Source organism: Epinephelus lanceolatus, chromosome 24 (assembly GCF_041903045.1).
Source record: "Epinephelus lanceolatus isolate andai-2023 chromosome 24, ASM4190304v1, whole genome shotgun sequence".
In the NCBI taxonomy this organism is placed as follows: domain Eukaryota; kingdom Metazoa; phylum Chordata; class Actinopteri; order Perciformes; family Serranidae; genus Epinephelus; species Epinephelus lanceolatus.
This window is the reverse complement of record NC_135757.1, coordinates 49,068-73,433: the sequence shown is the minus strand read 5'-3', so window position 1 is coordinate 73,433 and position 24,366 is coordinate 49,068. Positions and strand designations below refer to the sequence as shown.

The 24,366-nt window shown below is 40.1% G+C and overlaps 2 protein-coding genes across 3 annotated transcripts in view; both read left to right on the top strand.

Annotated features, from left to right (window-relative positions):
* LOC117250016 (adenylate cyclase type 8-like) overlaps positions 1–6,843 on the top strand; it is a 50,672-nt gene extending 43,829 nt beyond the window's left edge. For both annotated transcript variants that reach the window (XM_078165617.1, XM_078165618.1), the window contains exons 20-24: positions 828–920; positions 4,947–5,061; positions 5,173–5,297; positions 5,412–5,510; positions 5,819–6,843. In XM_078165617.1, the coding sequence (XP_078021743.1) occupies positions 828–920; positions 4,947–5,061; positions 5,173–5,297; positions 5,412–5,510; positions 5,819–6,001 (615 nt within the window). In that variant the 3' untranslated portion in view covers positions 6,002–6,843. The remainder of the gene's footprint in view (positions 1–827; positions 921–4,946; positions 5,062–5,172; positions 5,298–5,411; positions 5,511–5,818) is intronic.
* A 5,171-nt stretch (positions 6,844–12,014) lies between these two features.
* The window catches only part of xdh (xanthine dehydrogenase), a 38,413-nt gene continuing 26,061 nt past the window's right edge, over positions 12,015–24,366 (top strand). The window contains exons 1-6 of the mRNA XM_033616082.2: positions 12,015–12,286; positions 19,442–19,499; positions 20,944–21,040; positions 21,173–21,281; positions 23,034–23,160; positions 23,286–23,347. Coding sequence (XP_033471973.2) covers positions 12,206–12,286; positions 19,442–19,499; positions 20,944–21,040; positions 21,173–21,281; positions 23,034–23,160; positions 23,286–23,347 — 534 coding nt within the window. The 5' untranslated portion in view covers positions 12,015–12,205. The remainder of the gene's footprint in view (positions 12,287–19,441; positions 19,500–20,943; positions 21,041–21,172; positions 21,282–23,033; positions 23,161–23,285; positions 23,348–24,366) is intronic.

Here is a 24,366-nt window from a genome sequence, read left to right as displayed (position 1 = left end):
CACAATAATTATACGTCATGTTGCTGTGAATCAGTTGTCGACCTCACTGTTTGATCACATTTCATGAAGACCAAAAGATAGGTGTCTGAAAAGACGTACTTCCTGTTGCCAGAAGGTGGCGCAATCACCACGATTGCACGTAGATGTCATCGGGCCTGGAGTCTTATTAAACATGTGAAGTTTGAGATCGGATCATGTATGCTGCAGTTATAAACTACTTCCTGTTTCATGGTGAAACATGGAAGTTTAACGCCTCGCCACGTTCACAAGGTTCGTTTGTGAACAAATGTCTTCAGATGGTACACACCAATCTGAAGTGAATTGGATCAAATCTGTGGGAGCAGTTTGTTGAAGTATGACCGTTAGAAATGGACAAAAAATGCAAAAATTAAAATTAAAATGGCAGACGTCCTGTTTACCATAGTATTTAATGTAGTATTTAACATAGTTTTTATCGTAGTATTTACTGTAGTATTTACCATAGTATTTATCCTAGTATTTACTGTGGTATTCACCGTAGTAGTTATCGTACTATTCATCGTCGTATTTATCGTAGTATTTACCGTAGTATTTATAGTAGTATTTATTGTAGTATTCATCGTAGTATTTATCCTAATATTTACTGTGGTATTCACCGTAGTAGTTATCGTACTATTCATCGTCGTATTTACCGTAGTATTTATAGTAGTATTTATCGCAGTATCTATTGTAGTATTCATCGTAGTATTTACCGTAGTATTTATCATAGTATTTATCGCAGTATTTATTGTAGTATTCATCTTAGTATTTATCGTAGTATTTACCGTAGTATTTGTGTTCTCCGTCAGCTGTTGGACGAATGTTATTTCCAGGAAGTGGAGAAGATAAAAACCATCGGCAGTTCATACATGGCGGCTTCTGGTCTCTCTCCTGACAGACAGGTCAGTTTCTTGTTGTTTATTTGTTGTTGTTTATTTGTTTACATTGATTTATACTGTTTTATCAATATTCCACTGATTTTTCACTTTTTTCCACTTTTTTTTCACTTCTAATTATTCTAAGTTTTTCTAATTAAGTATTTTAAAGGTTTTTATTTAAGTACACTTTGTATTTTTATTTATTTGTGTTTTTGTTATAGTTTTTATAAACATACAAATATTTTTTAAAAAAAGTTCAGTAATTTTAAACATTATCAGTATTCAAATATTTTTAATTTTTTTTCCTGATGTTTATTAATGTTTTAAAAAGTTGTGTTCAGATTATTTAAATGATTTTATTTTAAATCAATGTCTAAATATTAAATATTCAAATATTATTCATAAATTAATTCTCAGTTCTGCAGAGAGAAATGTAAAAGTCCAGTTATTTTATATTAAAATATTTTTTTTGATTAACAAATATAAATTTATTGTTAGAGTCGAGATCAGAGAGATTCATCTGACTAGAGCCTTCGTAGCACTACGTGCATCTTGAGTTGTATCTTAAGGTCTCCCTTAAGCTTCAGGCTGTTTCCCAGAGTCTCCTTAGTGACGATCTGTCTTCTGACAGGTAGATCTTAAGAAGTCTGAACCACTCGTAAGCTGTCCCTTAGTGATGCGCTCCGTTCATCCTGTCACAGTTTGAGCTCTATGAGGCCAAAATTATGTTTTTTAAATGGACAGTTGCAATATAATTCACATCTAGACTCCTTACACACATTACATCGTCAGTTTATAATTAACTTCATGAAAAATAATATTGAATACTGAATATTATGATTATATGGGTTTATTTATTTATTCATTCATTCATTTATTTAATGGAGCTAATTAATTGAGGATATGTCTTTTCTGATGAGGCTACAGGCTGTACCCTCCCACTGTAAACTGAATATCTGACAGACACTTGACTAATTGATCAAACTGAAGTCTCATGAGGCCGGCTGGAAACTAATCAAGCGGGCGGCACCAGTTATAAAGGCGATCAAGCGCGTCGCCTCTGCTTGCTTCATTGTAGACGAGATTATGGCTGCGTTACAGCGTATCGTTGCATTGAGTCAACTGATCCAAAGGCATCACCATCTGCGACATCCCATCTCTCGTATGTGGGGCTCTGCGGGCGCCTCTCAAGTACAGGTTGTGTGGAACGGGGGGAGAGCCAGAGCACGAGGAACTTCGGGGTGGCAAGGCGGGGTCGGGGCACGCCTTCGCCAGAGGACTGTGGAGTGAAACCCCCCTTGGCAGGGGACTGGGAGGTGGACGGTCCCTGGACATCAATGCCCCCCGTGATGCCTTGGGAGGCTGTGTGGCCAATGATTGACGGAACCTTTTCCTCCTCGGGGGTGACGGTGGGCCTTTTTGCCAAACTGGCAGAGTCTTGCCACTTTTTCTGGACCATGGTCCACTGTCTGGGTGGACCAGAGCTTGTACAGGCTACATGAACCAATCCCAGTGTGCAGTACATTAAATTGGTAATTGTAAGCACCTGCGATTAATTACGGCACGCACACGCACACGCACACGCACGCACACACACACACACACACACACACACACAGCAGTGAAACGTGGATATGCTTCTGCTACAGGTGCCTATTGGGTGACAACAACAGATTTGCAGTCTGTACATTGACAGAAGTGATGTTGGAAAACACAAACATTGAACTGCAGTGACAGAGAAAGAGACGAACACGTGCTGTAATAAATGTTTCAATAACAAATGTATTATTGGTAAGCAGCGACCACGTTTCTCTGCTTCATCATTAGTCTCCTTGTTTATAACGGGATGTTATTTAAAGTTTTATAAGTTATTTTTTAATGTGATATGCTTCAGGCATATCAGGATGGGGATTTTTTTCTGAAATGGGGCCAAAACACTCGTCTTGACGGAAATTTAGTTTAAAAGCGCTGCTTTTAAAAATACCTGTTTGTGTTCAGATAGATGAGCCGATGTTCTGTAAAAGGCACGCTTCATTTATGATATAATATTTGATGGAGGTAAAATTACACTGCCTGGCCAAAAAAAAAGTCGCCACCTGGATTTAACTAAGCAAATAGGTACGAGCCTCCTATTGGATAATTATTGCATGGGCGATTATCTTTCAGCTGGCAACAAGTTATTTAACCCCAACTGGTGCAATGAGTTGCTTCTCATTTCCTAAACAACCATGTCGAAAGACACATCCCGTGGTCGTGGAAAAGATGTTAGTCTGTTTGAGAAGGGTCAAATCATTGGCATGCATCAAGCAGAGAAAACATCTAAGGAGATTGCAGAAACTACTAAAATTGGGTTAAGAACTGTCCAACGCATTATTAAAAACTGGAAGGATAGTGGGGACCCATCGTCTTCGAGGAAGAAATGTGGCCGGAAAAAAAAAATCCTCAATGATCGTGATCGGCGATCACTTAAACGTTTGGTGAGATCAAATCGAAGAAAAACAACAGTAGAACTCAGGGCTATGTTTAATAGTGAAAGTAAGAGCATTTCCACACGCACAATGCGAAGGGAACTCAAGGGATTGGGACTGAACAGCTGTGTAGCCTTAAGAAAACCACTAATCAGTGAGGCTAATCGGAAAAAAAGGCTTCAATTTGCTAGGGAGCATAAAGATTGGACTCTGGAGCAATGGAAGAAGGTCATGTGGTCTGATCCAGATTTACCCTGTTCCAGAGTGATGGCGCATCAGGGTAAGAAGAGAGGCAGATGAAGTAATGCACCCATCATGCCTAGTGCCTACTGTACAAGCCTGTGGGGGCAGTGTTATGATCTGGGGTTGCTGCAGTTGGTCAGGTCTAGGTTCAGCAACAGTATGTGCTCAAAGAATGAGGTCAGCTGACTACCTGAATATACTGAATGACCAGGTTATTCCATCAATGGATTTTTTCTTCCCTGATGGCACGGGCATATTCCAAGATGACAATGCCAGGATTCATCGGGCTCAAATTGTGAAAGACTGGTTCAGGGAGCATGAGACATCATTTTCACACATGGATTGGCCACCACAGAGTCCAGACCTTAACCCCATTGAGAATCTTTGGGATGTGCTGGAGAAGGCTTTGCGCAGCGGTCAGACTCTACCATCATCAATGCAAGATCTTGGTGAAAAATTAATGCAACACTGGATGGAAATAAATCTTGTGACATTGCAGAAGCTTATCAAAACAATGCCACAGCGAATGCGTGCCGTAATCAAAGCTAAAGGCAGTCCAATGAAATATTAGAGTGTATGACCTTTTTTTTTGGTGGTGACTTTTTTTTTGGCCAGGCAGTGTATTATGGCAATACTTTTTATATTACAGCATCATTTATTTACCTTTATATGAGATAATACACTGTGAACTTACGATGTCCCTCAGTAGCTGTCCTTACGAGCACCGGCTAAGGGACAGTTTGGGAAACACTCGTAGGAAAAGAAGTTCCTTAGCTAAGGTACATCGAAACTGGAAAGCCCTGAACGTTTACTCTACTTCCCTGGATCTTAACCTGTCTTTGTCTGTCTGTCTCTAACCTGTCTTTGTCTGTCCATCTGTCTGTCTCTAACCTGTCTCTGTCTCTGACCTGTCTCTGTCTGTCCATCTGTCTGTCTGTCTCTAACCTGTTTTTGTCTGTCCATCTGTCTCTAACCTGTCTCTGTCTCTGACCTGTCTCTGTCTGTCCATCTGTCTGTCTGTCTCTAACCTGTCTTTGTCTGTCCATCTGTCTCTAACCTGTCTCTGTCTCTGACCTGTCTCTGTCTGTCCATCTGTCTGTCTGTCTGTCTCTAACCTGTCTCTGTCTGTCCATCTGTCTGTCTGTCTCTAACCTGTCTTTGTCTGTCCATCTGTCTCTAACCTGTCTCTGACCTGTCTCTGTCTGTCTCTAACCTGTCTTTGTCTGTCCATCTGTTTGTCTCTAACCTGTCTCTGTCTGTTCATCTGTCTGTCTCTGTCTGTCCATCTGTCTGTCCGTCTGTCTGTCTCTAACCTGTCTCTGTTCCTGTCTGTCCTCAGGAGTGTGAGGACGGCTGGCACCACCTCAGTGAATTGGTCCTTTTCGCCCTGGCAATGGAGGAAACTCTGAAACACATCAACACTCACACAGGAAACAGTTTCCAGCTGCGAGCAGGTACCCAACAATCAAACAAACAAACAAACAAACAAACAAACCTAATACTATACATTTTACATGGTCACACTGTAAATCAACCTTCCCCCCGACCTCTGACATCATGTCCAGGTATTGCTCACGGCCCCGTCATCGCAGGTGTGATTGGTGCCACCAAACCTCAGTACGACATTTGGGGGACGACAGTAAATATGGCGAGCAGAATGGAGAGCACCGGGGTCAGTGGGAGGATACAGGTGAGGACACACCTGGACACACCTCGACACAACTGGCGGGACAGTGTGAATACATGACGATAGAACATTTATGATGTCTCCTCTTCTCCTCTGTCCCCCCGTCCTCCCCCTCAGGTACCGGAGTCGACCAGCTGTATCCTGGTGGAGCAGGGTTTCCTACGGCAGCTCAGAGGGAACATTTACGTGAAAGGCATCAGCGAACGTCACGGAAAGGTCAGACATGTTTTTATCATTAAAACAAAATGGCCGTCTTTTTAAGGTTAATAATTCCTACAGTTTAACGGAGCAGCCATGAGAGTTCCTCACAACGTGACACGTTAATTCTCTGGGCTGCGTTCAAACTGTTGGAGATGTTCACCGAAGTTTTCGTTAATAAGTTATGTTGTTTTTTATTTGCACATTAAAAATTATAATTTTTGCAAATGTTTATAAACAGTTGTTTATGTCTTCAGAACATGTAGCCTAGAAGGTTTACGACTCATAATGAGGACACAAACCAGAGTTGTCTTCCCTCCTGTCAGGTTCGTACGTATTTCGTGAGCAGTCAAGGCGAGCGTTCCAGTTACATGGAGCGTGGCGGTGGGCGGGGCTTCGCTCTGAACAGGAACACGCTGGGAGCCGTGGTTTACAGTCTGGTTCAGGCCCGCAAGAGGGAGAAACTGAGGGAGGAAAACGGAGGCTTTCACCTGGTGGAGGCGTCATAGAAACGACAGACACCGTCCAGGTGATGTCATGTTAGCATCAATTAGCCAATCAGAAGAGACTTCCTCTAATCATGGATGCATCGTCCTCTTAGGTCGGACATACGGTGGACGTGGACTCAAAACCAACGACCAAAAACCTCTGACACACTCAACATATACAGGAGTGTTTTTATTTGTTGTTCCATGGACTGACCAGCAGGTAGAGTTGTTTCACTGTGTGAACCATGTTTTTCTACTTTATATACCATCAGAGGACCTTTGTTTTAAAAAACAACAAGGACACGAAGGACAAAAGGGACAGAGAACACAGAGGACACAGAGGACAAACACGATTTGTCCACTACATGGAAAAAAAATAAGTTTTTATGTGTTGTTCCACGGACTGACCAGTGGGTGGAGCTATTTCACTGTGTGTATCATGTTTTTCTACTTAAGAACCATCAGAGGACCTTTGTTTTAAACAAGGACACAAAGGACAAAAGGGACACAGACGACACAGAGGACACAGGACACAAAGGACACAGAGGACACTGATGACACAGAGGACACAAAGGACACAGAGGACACAGAGGACACAAAGGACACTGCTGTTAAGTGAAGAAAATAGTTTTTTATATAAATGAACGAACATTTTAAAAATCTGGAAGAAAAACTGAAAATGTAAAATTTTTTAGCATCGACCTGCTGGGCGAGGGTTACAGCCAAACTGAACCTTTTATAGACTGAAGGTGTTGCTCTCTCTGGATGTGTTCACTGTCTCAACTGTTGTTTTTCCTGCAGCAGTATTTTTTATTAAAAACTGAACTGAATTTAACATTAGAAAATAAAAGTGATGAAAATGGTGGAATAGTTCTTTAATTCATGAGTTTCTGTAAAACTGATGTTTGTTTAATTATGTGGTTTATTTCAGCTTCAGCACCTGAACACATCCCGAATGTTTTCACTCATTTACAACAGTGCCACTGACATACATTTACATACAATTATTTTGTTTAAGTTCCAACAGTTACTCATAAATAATTTCATTTATTTTCAGTGTGAGGTTTTTAAAAAATCCTAAAATATTCGTTTCAAATGAACTTTTTAAATAATTGCTCAACATTCTTAAAATATTTAGATCAACTTTTACTGAGAGAACATTAATTTTTTTCAGTAGATAATACATAGAAAGTACATATAATATTAGTTGACTTAAAATCCTAAATTATCTGATATTTGCTGTATTTTAGTATCAAAGTAATTAATTACATTAAGTGCACTGAAGTCTTAAAAGTACAAGTGAATGCAATTTATAAAAAAAATCAAGCTTTCAGAATTTAGTTTGTTTCTTCTTAAAATGAAGCGTAATGTTACACTTCAAGAAAAATTAAGTCACAACTTAATTGATTTAAAGAACAAAATCAAGTTTTTCCTTCATTATTCTCATTCTGTCATTCATCCATCCATCCATATTTTGTTGGAAGTAACGAAGACATTTAGAGGAAATGTATCAGAGTAAAAGGGAAAGCTGACGGAAATATAAAAACTCAACTTAAATACAGATACTCCCATAAAATGCTTAAGTACTCTAAGAGAGTATTATTACTTTGTTACATTACAACACTGTCTACGTAAAAAGTTCTCTAAATAGCCTGTTTAGCAAATCACTGTGAATAAATGAAATCATTAAAATGAAAATGAAAATTTGAAAGACTATGACAGACTAAACTAATGTTGTAACAAACATGACAAATGTTTTAATCAAACTGTATTGAAAATATTTAGACAGCATTTTAAGGAGTTTTAGAAAACATAAAATTATCTGAGGGACCAAAAAAAGAAAATCAAAAAAATAAACGTTATAAAATCTGAGAATTTAAACATCTTTAAAGATTTAGAATACTAAACTCATTCAACAAAGTGTGATAGAGTGAATACAGTTTCACACATTGAATAAATACAGTTTCACAGAGTGAATAAATACAGTTTCACACAGTGAATAAATACAGTTTCACACAGTGGATAAATAAAGTTTCATACAGTGAATAAATACAGTTTCACACTGTGAATAAATACAGTTTCACACAGTGAATAAAAACAGTTTCACACTGAATAAATACAGTTTCACAGAGTGAATAAATGCAGTTTCACAGGGTGAATAAATACGGTTTCACACAGTGAATAAATGCAGTTTCATATAGTGAATAAATAAAGTTTCACACAGTGAATAAATATGGTTTCACACAGTCAATAAATACAGTTTCACACAGTGAAAAAATACAGTTTCACACTGAATAAATACAGTTTTACACTGAATAAACAGTGAATAAATAGTTTCACACAGTGAATAAATAAAGTTTCACACAGTGAGTAAATACAGTTTCACACAGTGAATAAATATAGTGTCATACAGTGAATAAGTACATTATCACACTGTGAATAAATAAAGTTTCACACAGTGAATAAATACAGTTTTGCACAGTGAATAAATAGAGTTTCACACTCTGAATACATACAGTTTCATATAATGAATAAATAGAGTTTCACACAGTGAATAAATAGTTTCATATAGTGAAAAAATGCAGTTTCACACAGTGAATAAATCAAGTTTCACACAGTGAATAAATACAGTTTTACACAGTGAAAAAATACAGTTTCACACAGTGAATAAATCAAGTTTCACACAGTGAGTAAATACAGTTTCACACAGTGAATAAATATAGTGTCATACAGTGAATAAGTACAGTGTCACACTGTGAATAAATAAAGTTTCACACAGTGAATAAATATAGTGTCATACAGTGAATAAGTACAGTGTCACACTGTGAATAAATAAAGTTTCACACAGTGAATAAATACAGTTTTGCACAGTGAATGAATAGAGTTTCATACTCTGAATACATAAAGTTTCATATAGTGAATAAATAGTTTCACACAGTGAATAAATAGTTTCATATAGTAATAAATAAAATTTTACACAGTGAATAAATGCAAATTCATACAGTGAATAAATAAAGTTTCACACAGTGAGTAAATACAGTTTCACACAGTGAATGAATACAGTTTCACACTGAATAAATACAGTTTTACACTGAAAATTTTACACAGTGAATAAATGCAGTTTCATACAGTGAATAAATACAGTTTTGCACAGTGAATAAATAGAGTTTCACACTCTGAATACATACAGTTTCATATAATGAATAAATAGTTTCACACAGTGAATAAATAGTTTCATATAGTAATAAATAAAATTTTACACAGTGAATAAATGCAGTTTCATACAGTGAATAAATAAAGTTTCACACAGTGAGTAAATACAGTTTCACACAGTGAATGAATACAGTTTCACACTGAATAAATACAGTTTTACACTGAAAATTTTACACAGTGAATAAATGCAGTTTCATACAGTGAATAAATACAGTTTTGCACAGTGAATAAATAGAGTTTCACACTCTGAATACATACAGTTTCATATAATGAATAAATAGAGTTTCACACAGTGAATAAATAGTTTCATATAGTGAAAAAATGCAGTTTCACACAGTGAATAAATCAAGTTTCACACAGTGAATAAATACAGTTTTACACAGTGAAAAAATACAGTTTCACACAGTGAATAAATAAAGTTTCACACAGTGAGTAAATACAGTTTCACACAGTGAATAAATATAGTGTCATACAGTGAATAAGTACAGTGTCACACTGTGAATAAATAAAGTTTCACACAGTGAATAAATATAGTGTCATATAGTGAATAAGTACAGTGTCACACTGTGAATAAATAAAGTTTCACACAGTGAATAAATACAGTTTTGCACAGTGAATGAATAGAGTTTCATACTCTGAATACATAAAGTTTCATATAGTGAATAAATAGAGTTTCACACAGTGAATAAATAGTTTCATATAGTGAATAAATGCAGTTTCACACTGTGAATAAATAAAGTTTCAAACAGTGAATAAATAAAGCTTCACACAGTGAATAAATGATGTTTCACACTGTGAATAAATAAAATTTCACACAGTGAATAAATACAGTTTTACACAGTGAAAAAATACAGTTTTACACAGTGAATAAATACAGTTTCACACTGTGAATAAATAAAGTTTCACACAGTGAATAAATACACTTTCATATAGTGAAAAAATCCAGTTTTACACAGTGAAAAAATCCAGTTTCATGTAGTGAATAAATAAAGTTTCACACAGTGAATAAATACACTTTCATATAGTGAAAAAATACAGTTTCACACAGTGAATAAGTAAAGTTTCACACTGTGAACAAATAATAAAAAGTAAAGCAGTCATAATGAGCCTTGTCAGTGTATGTCGAGAGGACCAGCAGTGTGTCGGTGTTTGTACACTAATAAATAACTTATGGTCAGTAACGTTATCTCGTTGTCAGCAGTTGTTGGTGATTTTTATTTTCTCACACTTAGTTTCACTTTTAGGCCTTTGGGGAAAAAAAGAAAAACATTCAATGAAAAAAACTGAACATGTTATAACGTAAAAACGTTTACATTATAATATAAAAACTTTAATGTTATAGTGTAAAAACTTTAACATACCTGAACATGTTATAACGTAAAAACTTTTACATTATAATGTAAAGACTTTAATGTTATAGTGTAAAAACTTTAACATTAAAACAATACCTGAACATGTTATAACGTAAAAACTTTTAACGTCATAATGTAAAGACTTTAATGTCATAGTGTAAAAACTTTAACATTAAAACAATACCTGAACATGTTATAACGTAAAAACTTTTGACGTCATAATGTAAAGACTTTAATGTTATAGTGTAAAAACTTTAACATTAAAACAATACCTGAACATGTTATAACGTAAAAACTTTTACAGTGTAATTTAAAAACTTTAATGTTATAGTGTAAAAACTTTAACATTAAAACAATACCTGAACATGTTACAATGTAAAAACTTTTAACGTCATAATGTAAAAATTTTAATGTTATAGTGTAAAAACTTTAACATTAAAACAATACCTGAACATGTTATAACGTAAAAACTTTTAACATTATAATGTAAAAACTTTAATGTTATAGTGTAAAAACTTTAACATTAAAACAATACCTGAACATGCTATAACGTAAAAACTTTTAACGTCATAATGTAAAAACTTTAATGTTATAGTGTAAAAACTTTAACATTAAAACAATACCTGAACATGTTATAACGTAAAACTTTTAACGTCATAATGTAAAAACTTTAGCATTAAAACAATAGCAGAACTTGTTATAATGAAAAAAAAAAATTAATATTATAGCGTTAAAACTACAACTTCGTCATGATGTGTGTGTGTGTGTGTGTGTGTGAGAGAGAGTTTGAATGTTTGCTAGATTAAAAGATCCAGGTGTGAAAATCAGGTAACTGAATCAAATATTAACCACAGAGGAGACGGACCATCGTCAGCTGTTTAAAGCAGAGACCTCCACATTGTCCTGTCTCTGAGTCTCTGAGTGTGTGTGTGTGTGTGTGTGTGTGTGTGAGTCTCTGCATGTGTGAGTCTCTGAGTGTGTGAGTCTCTGCATGTGTGAGTCTCTGCATGTGTGAGTCTCTGAGTGTGTGAGTCGAATCGATCAGCTGCTGGAAATCGAATCACATGATGGAGTGTGTGTGACGCGTCACTAATGTGACGTTAAGGTCTGATAAACAGCAGAATGGCCCTTTAAGTTCAGAGCGCCAACAACAGGAAGCATGCGGCGTGAATATTCACTTGGTTTGTGTGTCCCTGAGTTTTACTGTCGTCCTCTGGGATACGTGGACATCTTATTGCTTCACCCAAACACCAGCTGACCCTTGACCTCCAGCCTGTGAATAATTAGCCTGAACAAAGCTGATCACGGTTTTATCTGGGGTCAAAGGTCACCTCCTGTAGGTCAGTGCTGATTATCACTCACAGTAAACTGTCCAGACCAAACCTCACTGATAAACTGACAGAAATAAACCAGTCTGAGTTTTATAGCTGTTCAACTGGTGTTTAATAAAAAATTCTTGGGTGACTTTAGAGCACCTGAACGCACCGTCACATTCAGCCTCTGTCAGGTTGGTGCATGACGGTGTGTTTTTGGGTGGAGGAGGGTCAGTTTGAGAAGAACACACCTCTGAGTGGAGGCTCCACCCTCTGAGCAGTGACAGTCCAGATCAGAACAGACGGACACCGAGAGGAGGACACAGAGTGCCATCAACAAGGACGAAATGAACGGGACCAAGGCCGATACCGAGACCCGGTCCGGGTCCACTTCTGATGAGCTCATCTTCTTCGTCAACGGGAGGAAGGTGAGAAAAAGTCTTCCTCAGTTTAAATGAGTGAAACTTTAAATGGAGTTCTGTGTAACGGTGACATTCCTGAGATGTTCATGGTGTCATATGGTGAATATTTACAGCACGAGGACAGATGACAGCATGATGTCTGATTTTATTTTTAATATTTAATAAACTGAGACTGAGACCAGATTTTATTCTTAATAAACTGTGGATCTATAATCAGTCAGATGTTTAATAATCAATGGAACCATGATCAAAGAGCTGATTATTGATAAAGTGAAATAATGAGAGAATGCAGAACTAAACATGAATGTCGACACGCTGATGGGAAAAATTCATCAGATCAAAAGAAACATTGAAGATAAATGTTGAAATAAAGTTTGATTACTATAAAGAATAAAGTGTTGATCAGAGATCAGCTGACAGCTCAGCGATGTTTGTTCACACATAAACACATTAAATATAATCATTAATAAAAACAGAGTTTTATTTAAATATTCAAATAAATGTGTAAAAATCAAACTGAAAAACATTTAAACTTTTCATTGGACCAAAAATACATTTAACCCTCTGAGGTTCAAACTGAGACGACAGGTGGTGGGAAAAAAAAAAACATAATTTAAAGACATTTTCAGAGAATGTTTTATACCATAAACCATCATTGTTAGAAATGGAAAATAAATTTAATATAATTTAATATAATACTCATGGAAAATATTCAAAAACATTAAAGTTTAAAATTAGTTCCATTAAACATTAACGTTAAAAATGACCTCAGTCAGTCATCTCGCTCTAAATTATGCTTGTGCGTGATGAGGCAATTCACTTCAACACAGCAGGCCACACAAGACAAAGTTAAACAAAGAACTTCTTGTCATTGCAGAGAACAATGAAATTGCGTTGGAGCAGTCCTCCAGTTGCCCAAGTTATAAATAAAAATTAATAATAATTAGGATCCACACCATGTAAGAGCGAAAACCTGTCGGCTGTTTACAGGAAAATTTTCTTACGGCCTCCTCGCTGTTGACCTTCAGTGTGAACCCATCAACATTACACAGAGTGATTTCACTGGTACATAGCATCATCAATAGGTAACTAAACAAGGGTACAAACTCATGAATGATTGTCAGGATTCTTAACTGTAAATGTTTTTCTACATGACTATGACGATGACATACTGAGGCATAAACATGGTCAGTGACAGCATATTGAAAGCACAAATATAGATGAGAACATAAGAGGTAATCAAACTAAACACTAAATTAACAAATCATATGTAATGTGATGCAATACTGTGATGTCATATAATGTGGTGATGTCATATAATGTGGTGTGTGCCTTCTGTCAGAGTCCATGACTCCTCGGAGTCATCCCGCCGACCCTCTCGTTGAATTCATACCTACACTGTGCTGCAGCATTAGAAGTTCATCTTCTAGTTTCCATATTTCTCTGAGTTCATTTCACAGCTCTTACTCATCTGCTTCTCCTGCACCCAGAGGATCCTCAGGATCATCCATGTAGGCAGGGATGGGGAACAAATCTGGATATCTCTCTCCATTCTCTGCCTCCTCCTTCCGATCAAGGTGGATTTGCGCTATTTGTCAGGGTGTCGTGACGTTCAACGTGTGAGCCCATTGGAGACCAGTCACTAGAGTCAGCTGTTTGTCCAGAGCCCTCTGGCACTGCCTCCTCAGCATGGGGATGATGCAACATGCCAAGAGGAAACTAGTATTCGAACTATCAATGCACTGATTCCTGCTGTAGCCAAAACGTCTCCCTATTTCCCTAAAATTTGGTTGAACCAATCCCAAGACACAACCCCCTTACCAGCACTCTCCCTAAGTTCCACTCTCAACTTTGTGAGCTTTTCCATAGCCACAGAAAACATACCATCCGGTGCAGTGTTATTAGGCAACACTATTTTCCAAACATGCGTCAAACTCTTCGTCTGCCTGCTGTTAGCCAGTCCAATATCTGTCTGTTTTGATGAGTCATTGTGCTTGTTGCATGTAATTGACTTCCAAATGCTTTAAGAATCTCAGATGTGACATTAGCATACCTCTGCTGATTGTAGTAAACATAGTTTATCCATTGAACATTTTAATTAATGGTAATCCAGAAACGTATAGATTCTAGTCCAGCTCGGACCTCGTCTTGTGCTTTAGGAGAACTTCAAGGTGCACATGAGTTGTTGGCTGTGACTGACCCCTGTCATATACAGATTCTTTGTTTTGAGAGAGCCCAAAAAACCCAACCACGTCTCAGCACACAGTGAAAACACGTTTTTTTTTTTAATCACTGAGAATCAAAGTCTCCTACCTTTAAGTTTGCAGGCTCATAGCTTTCAGGCCCCCTGCAAAACTGGCTGGCTCGCCACTTCTGTTGAAAACACAACTCGATGACATGAGGTCAGTTCACAGCCATTAGCGTGTCGTTTATTGTTAACACAGCTCACAACTTCTCACACCTCCCAACAATAGGCACCCCAGAACAGTTCCACAAACATTCTTATACTCCTCCCTAGACGGACATCCTACCGAACTTTCTGTGTGTGTGTGTGTGTGTTGTTTTGGAACACTCTGCTTTCATTATCCTGCCCCATTGAAAGTTGCTTAATGGGATAGTGCAGCCAAAAATGAAAATTCAGCCATTATCTACTCACCCATATGCCGAGGGAGGCTCAGGTGAAGTTTTAGAGTCCTCACAGCACTTGCAGAGATCCAAGGGGAGAGGAGGTAGCAACACAACTCCACCTAATGGAGGCTGACAGTCTTAAACAGAGGCAGTCAGAGCTACAGGCTACAATGAGGCTAAAAACAGAGTTCAAATGAAGTTTTTCCAAACAACTTTTTATGTCGGGGCTTCAGGACACTTGGATCACTACGGACGAGCAGTATGGAGATATTTTGTGGTTTCAATGATGTGTTTTTGGACGTTTGAATCTGGGGCGCCGTCAGCCTCCATTAGGTGGAGTTGTGTTGCTACCTCCTCTCCCCTTGGATCTCTGCAAGTGATGTGAGGACTCTAAAACTTCACCTGAGCCTCCCTCGGCACATCTTTTAATGTGCATCAGGTAATACAAACACCTGGGTGTATGTGTGATAGGTTATGTGTGTTCTTTTTAGCATGGATACAATGTGAACTTATATTATGAATACTTTGTTATGTATGACAATGTTTTAACACATATAGATGCATTTCACTCAGTGTTATAAGAACTTATGCATAAAACATGGTTATATCATGGTTATATGACTTTTTCTTGATCAATTTATGCAGTATATCACTTTTACTGGATTAGGGATTAATTCTTACACTACACCACCCCAACGACCATCCCAACAACCACCCTGACAACCACCCCGTCAACCACTCTGAGAACCACCCTGATAATCACCCCGACAGTCACCCCAACGACCATCCCAACAACCACCCCGACAACCAACCTGACAACCACCCCGTCAACCACTCTGAGAACCACCCCGACAACCACCCAGACAACCACGCTGACAATGCTCCCCTAAAGATCAAAGTGTTGGGGCGGTGATGATGGACCGTTAGGTTCTTCAGTGAATGTTGGAGGTAAAAGATGATGGCACCGTGTACATAACATCATGTAATAGGAAACAGAACCCTAACCCACTGAAATGACCACAGATGTCAACACCTGTGGATGACTTACCAACTGAACTTTGCTGGAAACATCACTGCTGACCTCGTTTACTTGTCAGCAACATGTTGTTGGTGTTCAGACACCGACTTCATCAGATTCTCCATCTTGTCTTCTTTCTGCTTGCATGACGACCATCTCCTGTGTTGTGATTGGCCAAAGCCAGGCGGCTGCTGTCAGACGTTCATCACAGTGAAGTGTGAACAGTTACGTCTTTGTCCACACACACGTCTTCATCCACAGTCACGTCTTCATCCACAGTCATGTCTTCGTCCATGGTCATGTCTTCGTACACAGTCACTTCTTCATCCACGGTCATGTCTTCATCCACGGTCACGTCTTCGTCCATGGTCAATGGTGACTATATTGACTGTGTGTGTGTGTGTGTGTGTGTGTGTGTGTGTGGGGGGGGGGGGTTCAATATGTATGTAATATTTTTGTTGTATGTTTTTATTCTGTGAAGCACTTTGTGCTGCATTTTTAATGTATGAAAAGTGCTATACAACTAAAGTTTGATTGATTGATTGATGGTCACGTCTTTGTCCACAGTCATGTCTTAGTCCACGGTCATGTCTTTGTCCACGGTCACGTCTTAGTCCACAGTCAAATCTCCATCCACAGTCACATCTTCGTCCACAGACACGTCTTCGTCCATAGTCACATCTTCGTCCACAGACACGTCTCCATCCACAGACATGTCTTCGTCCACAGTCAAGTCTCCATCCACAGTCACATCTTTATCCGCAGTCACGTCTTCTTCCACAGTCACGTCTTCATCCACAGTCACGTCTTCATCCTCAGTCACGTCTTCATCCACAGTCACGTCTCCATCCACAGTCACATCTTCATCCGCAGTCACGTCTTCTTCCACAGTCATATCTTCATCCACAGTCAAATCTTCATTCACAGTCACATCTTCATCCGCAGTCACGTCTTCTTCCACAGTCATGTCTTCGTCCAGACACACGTCTTCATCCACAGTCACATCTTCATCCAAGGTCACGTCTTCGTCCGTGGTCACGTCTTCGTCCACAGTCAAGTCTTCATCCACAGTCACATCTTCATCCACAGTCACGTCTTTGTCCACAGTCATGTCTTCGTGCACAGACATGTCTTCGTCCACGGTCAAGTCTCCATCCACAGTTACGTCTTCGTCCACAGTCATGTCTTGATCCACAGACATGTCTTCGTCCACGGTCAAGTCTCCATCCACAGTTACGTCTTTGTCCACAGTCATGTCTTGATCCACAGACATGTCTTCGTCCACAGTCAAGTCTCCATCCACAGTTACGTCTTGTCCACACACACGTCTTCATCCACAGTCACATCTTCATCCACAGTCACGTCTTCGTCCATGGTCACATCTTCATCCATGGTCATGTCTTCATCCGTGGTCACGTCTTCGTCCATGGTCACTTCTTCGTCCACAGTCACGTCTTCATCCACAGTCACGTCTTCATCCACGGTCATGTGGTTAGGCTGACTTAGGCCTAGTCTGCCGGAGGACCCCCCTATAATACACCGGGCACCTTCTCTCCTTCTCTCTCTCTCTCTCTCTCGTATTCTATTACTGCATCTTGCTAACTCGGCCATTCTGGATGTCACTAACTCGGCTTCTTCTCCGGAGCCTTTGTGCTCCACTGTCTCTCAGATTAACTCATATCACAGCGGTGCCTGGACAGCGTGACGTGTGTGGTTGTGCTGCTGCCGTGGTCCTGCCAGATGCCTCCTGCTGCTGCTGCCATCATTAGTCATTAGTCATACTTCTACTGTTATTATACACATATGACTATTGTCACACATGTATACTGCCAGATATTAATATATACTTTCAACATATTGTACCACAGTAGCCAGAACTATAACTATAATATTATTACTTTCAATAATGTTGTTGTAAGCTACTGTTATTACCTGCATCTCTCTCTCTGTCTCTCTCTCTGTCTCATTGTGTCATACAGATTACTGTTAATTTATTATGCTGATCTGTTCTGTACGACATCTATTGCACGTCTGTCCATCCTGGAAGAGGGATCCCTCCTCAGTTGCTCTTCCTGAGGTTTCTACCGTTTTTTTTCTCCGTTAAAGGGTTTTTTTGGGGGAGTTTTTCCTGATCAGCTGTGAGGGTCATAAGGACAGAGGGATGTCGTATGCTGTAAAGCCCTGTGAGGCAAATTGTGATTTGTGATATTGGGCTTTATAAATAAAATTGATTGATTGATTGAGTTACGTCTTCGTTCTCACACACGTCTTCATCCAGAGTCACATCTTCATTCACGGTCACGTCTTCGTCCACAGTCATGTCTTCATCCACGGTTATGTCGTCATCCATGGTCACGTCTTCGTCCACAGTCACGTCTTCATCCACGCCCACGTCTTCATCCGTGGTCACGTCTTCGTCGACAGTCACATCTTCATCCACGGTCATGTCTTCATCCGTGGTCACGTCTTCGTGCATGGTCACGTCTTCGTCCACAGTCACGTCTTCATCCACGGTCACTTCTTCGTCCATAGTCACGTCTTCATCCACAGTCACATCTTCATCCACAGACACATCTTCATCCACAGTCACATCTTCATCCACGTTCATGTCTTCATCCATGGTCATGTCTTTGTCCACAGTCATGTCTTCGTCCACAGACATGTCTTCATACACAGTCAAGTCTCCATCCACAGTTACGTCTTCGTCCACACACACGTCTTAATCCACAGTCACATCTTCATTCACGGTCACATCTTTGTCCACAGTCACATCTTCATCCACTGTCATGTCTTCATCCGTGGTCACGTCTTCGTCCACAGTCATGTCTTCATCCACGGTCACGTCTTCGTCCACAGTCATGTCTTCATCCACGGTCACGTCTTCATCCACAGTCATGTCTTCATCCACTGTCATGTCTTCATCCGTGGTCACGTCTTCATCCACAGTCATGTCTTCATCCGTGGTCACGTCTTCATCCACAGTCATGTCTTCATCCACGGTCACGTCTTCGTCCACAGTCACATCTTCATCCACTGTCATGTCTTCATCCGTGGTCACGTCTTCGTCCATGGTCACGTCTTTGTCCACAGTCACGTCTTCATCCACGTCACGTCTTCGTCCACAGTCAAGTCTTCATCCACGGTCATGTCTTCATCCACGGTCACATCTTCATCCGCAGTCACGACTTCATCCACAGTCACATCTTCATCCACAGTCACGTCTTCGTCCATAGTCATGTCTTCGTCCACACACACGTCTTCATCCACAGTCGCATCTTCATCCACAGTCACGTCTTCGTCCATAGTCACATCTTCATCCACAGTCAATATGTGTGAAATATTTTTGTTGTATGTTTTTATTCTGTGAAGCGCTTTGTGCTGCATTTTTAATGTATGAAAAGTGCTATACAAATAAAGTTTGATTGATTGATTCATGGTCACGTCTTCGTCCACAGTCACGTCTTCGTCATACTGTTCAGGATCTAATATTTCTTTCTTTGTACTTTGTTCTTCAGGTCGTTGAGAAGAACCCAGATCCTGAGATGAGTCTACTGACTTACCTGAGGAGGAAACGTATGAACATACACACACATACATAAAAATACACACATATAAACACACTATCACACACAATATACTCTGTCCTCATGTCGTTGTCATGGTTACATCACACTTCCTGTTTCCATCATTCAGTCAGATGTTTGTTCGTCTGATCAGATCTGTGGTGCAGCAGAAAGATTTTCAGATTGAAATAAGAAAGAGTGTTTTATTTTGAAAGGACTGTGTCTTGCTGAGCTGTGGACACAACAGTTCCTGTTTGGTTTATTGATGTTTCCATGGAAACCTGATGAGTGACTGTGAGGTCAGTGACTGTGATGTCACCATCAGCTGATCAAAGTCCAAACAAACTTCAGACCTGGAACCTCTTCATGGACGTCAGGAGACACCTCGGTGTCCTCAGTGTCCTTCAGGTCTCCTGTTGCCACGGTTACTGTCCTGGGAAGTCCTAAAGACATTCCAGGACTCATAGAGTCCTGGAATGTCTTTAGGACATCAGCTCAGGTTACAGAGCTTTCCTGGATCCTTTTCAAGGACCCTGGAAACCTCTCAGACACCAACATGGAACTGGTTCTGTTCCTGAGCCTGGTTTCAAACCGTTCAGATTAACTGGTTCACATCCTGAAGATTCAGATCTCACCTGGAACCAAGGACACACCAGGTGTTCTCTGACCAGACGTTCAGTGATGTCATCAGTGGGTGTGTCTTAAAGAGCGTGTAGTGTCTCATTGATTTGTTACAATGATCTGATGGAAACCTGCTGGGGCTTTAAATTGCACCGAGGTTTAAGAATCCTCAACAGAACCGGTTCAAGAACCAAAGCAGGTGTTAGAGGATGTCTGGAACATCCTCAGGGACCTGTGGTAACTTACAAGAGCCTTTTGAGGGTCCTCAAGGACTCCTGGAACACCTGAAACCTCCAGGAAAGGTAATGAGGCTTCACTGGAACGTTCTCAAGGTCAACTGGGATGTTCTTAAAGAACCCTAGAACCTCTTTGAGGACAGCTGCCCATCCCCTCCAGGTGTCCATGTGGGGGCAACTCATCTTAGATGTCCCCACAGAGCCATACTGACTTTGAGGTGTCCATTTACACAAAAATGTTTCCAGCCTCTGTCAGCTCCGCTAAAATGTTCGTGTTCAGGAGTGACCTTACAGCTGTCCTTTTGAGGACGGGGCATGTGGACAGAAGTCGAGGATGAGCAGAAATGTCCACAGATATGGACGATTATTAAACAGCAGGTTAAATCTAAACAGTCTGAAGGTCAGAAAGACTCTGAGAGCTGAAGAAGATCAGACAGAGCTGTTAATGTACACTCACTGTGTCTCTGTGTGTCCCCTGTGTGTCCTCTGTGTCTCTCTGTGTCCCATCTGTGTCCTTTCTGTCCTCTTTGTGTCCCCTGTGTGTCCCGTGTGTCCTCTGTGTGTCCCCTGTGTCCTTTGTGTCCTCTGTATCCTCAGTGGGTCTAACTGGGACTAAACTGGGCTGTGCTGAGGGAGGATGTGGAGCCTGTACCGTCATGTTGTCCAGATACCAAGCACACACTGAGCAGCTGCTGTATCCTTCAACCTGTGTGTGTGTGTGTGTGTGTGTGTGTGTGTGTGTGTGTGTGTGTGTATGCGCAGTCATGTGACCCAGTCCAACATGTTAACATCACAGCTGATAAGGTATCTTTGACCTAATGTTCAGTCATCACGCCATCAACGCCTGTCTCGCCCCACTCTGCTCCCTGCACCTGGTCGCCGTGACAACTGTGGAGGGCATCGGCAGCGTGGCACGAAAACTACATCCTGTCCAGGTGAGACACAAACACACCTGTACACGTCATGTCCTCTTTTTTTCGTGTAACATAAAGTCCAATTCAGACCAAAGATGACATGTGTTGAAACAGGAAGCTGCTGTCAGACCTGCGTGTTGACAGGAAGTGACCACGATGAGACGGTGTGTCATCTCTTGTCAACAACTCTCTGTGCTTTTGATCTGTAACGTTGACAGGAAGTGACCACCATGAGACGGTGTGTCATCTCTTGTCAACAACTCTCTGTACTTCTGATCTGTAACGTTGACAGGAAGTGACCACCATGAGACGGCGTATCATCTCTGGTCAACAACTCTCTGTACTTCTGATCTGTAACGTTGACAGGAAGTGACCACCATGAGACGGTGTGTCATCTCTTGTCAACAACTCTCTGTACTTCTGATCTGTAACGTTGACAGGAAGTGACCACCATGAGACGGCGTATCATCTCTGGTCAACAACTCTCTGTACTTCTGATCTGTAACGTTGACAGGAAGTGACCACCATGAGACGGCGTATCATCTCTGGTCAACAACTCTCTGTACTTCTGATCTGTAACGTTGACAGGAAGTGACCACCATGAGACGGCGTATCATCTCTGGTCAACGACTCTCTGTGCTTCTGATCTGTAACGTTGACAGGAAGTGACCACCATGAGACGGCGTATCATCTCTAGTCAACAACTCTCTGTACTTCTGATCTGTAACGTTGACAGGAAGTGACCACCATGAGACGGCGTATCATCTCTGGTCAACAACTCTCTGTGCTTCTGATCTGTAACGTTGACAGGAAGTGACCACCATGAGACGGCGTATCATCTCTGGTCAACAACTCTCTGTACTTCTGATCTGTAACGTTGACAGGAAGTGACCACTCTAGTCAACAACTCTCTGTACTTCTGATCTGTAACGTTGACAGGAAGTAACCACTCTAGTCAACAACTCTCTGTACTTCTGATGTGATTTGCAGCTTTTCAGACTCACTTTGTGTCTGAATATAATTTGTAGTTTCTTTAAATCTGTGGTCATTTCGACTTGTCCAGCGGACTTCACTTCAAGCTGATTGGTTGTTGAAACAGGGGACATGCTTTAAAACCAGCCACCGGCCATTTGACCAGCTGAGTGTCAGGCGACACCATCAGCCGGCTTGAGTCCAGCTCAGACTGGCCAGTTCATTCCACTAACACTTTTCTGACACATTTGTCTCATCGCTGATCTTTGGTCTGAACTGGACCCTAGAGAGGATAAGGTGTCCCCGAGGGGATGTTAACAACCCTAAGGGTTCCCCAGGGGGACACCTGGGGACTTCCTAGTGATGATAATGACTCTCAGGTGTCCCCATAGAGACACTCATGACTCCCAGGTATCCCCATAGAGACGCTCATGACTCCCAGGTGTTCCCATAGAGACGATAACTCCCAGGTGTCCCCATAGAGACAATAATGACTCCCAGGTATCCCCATAGAGACACTCATGACTCCCAGGTGTCCCCATAGAGACAATAACTCCCAGGTTTCCCCATAGAGACAATAATGACTCCCAGGATTCTTCGTTGGGATGTTAATAACTCCCAGGTGTCCCCATAGAGACAATAAAAAGTTTTCTTTTGAATTCAGCGTCCAGGTGAACAGCTGAGGTGGACTCAGTAATCAGGACGATCAATTATGTCACCACAGCTGTTGATGAACGCAGTTTTCAGGTTGTTTGATGAACTCATTCTAAATGTTTTTTTGTTTTTTTTTTAAACCCTCAGGAGAGAATAGCCCGAGCTCATGGCTCTCAGTGTGGTTTCTGTACTCCAGGGATCGTCATGTCCATGTACGCTCTGCTCAGGAACAACCCTGTCCCCAAGATGGCTGACGTGGGAGAGGCGTTTCAAGGTGAGGCCAGTCACCTGAAACTCAGTCGTTAGTCAGACGTGTCCCTGACCTTTGACCCTCAGACGTAACCGACATGTCCAAAAAGGTCCATGAAATATTAAAACTTTATTTATTTTGTATTTCAGGAAATCTGTGTCGTTGTACTGGATACAGGCCGATACTGGAGGGATACAGGACCTTCACCAAGGTGACACACACACACACACACACACACACACACACAAGAAAGAGACATGTCACATAATATTTTAATCACTGGGGAGTTACGTATGCTTTTTATTTTGACTGAAGGAGGAGCTTACACATTTGAAGTAGTGCATTTTTTATTCATTTTACTGAAGAGTTTTTACAGAAAACTTAAGAAACAAGATTAAAATTCAGGGTTTCTTTAAAAGTTCTGGTGGAATCTTATTCCTTTTAATTTCTGGCAATTTCTTTTCTTCAAAATGTTTTGGCATGTTTTCTTTTGAAATGCTTTTAAATTTTGCCAAAGTTGACATTTCCTGTAAAAAGTTTTGGCAATTTTTTTCCTTTATTTATTTATTTATTTATTTTTTCCTTCATAACGTTTTATGCTCTTGGCATGTCTTCTTTAGATGCATGACCTACCAATGCCTACACTTTTCCATGAGTGGGGTCAAAAATGACCCCAATTAGAATCAATGCGTGTTATGTGATAAACTTAAGCAGTTTCTTTCATTTTGGTTAAAGATGATGGTTTGTATTATATTTTGGTCAACAAAAGAATGATTTCATGTTTGACATGTTCATTTATCACTTTTTATTAACATTTTGACAACTAATGACATAATTGAATAATCAATAATAGTATAATAGGCTACCTAACGGGTTAGATTTTATTACAAGGAAGCTAGAAATATCATAGTAAGTCTGCTTATCTCTACACAACAAATGCAGTAATGAACTACACACACACACACACACACACACACACTTACTAATGACATCATTGAATAATAAATAATAGCATAATAGGCTACCTAAAATGCGCGCACGCACACGCACACACACAATAATGATAAGACTGTATTACAAGGAAGCTATGAATATCATAGTAAGGCTGCTTATCTCTACACAACAAATGCAGTAATGTTAGCTAGCTAACATTACGGTACTAACATTACATAGTAATTAGCTGATTAGTACCTACATTGTAGTTAGCTAACACTACTAACACTAGCTAAC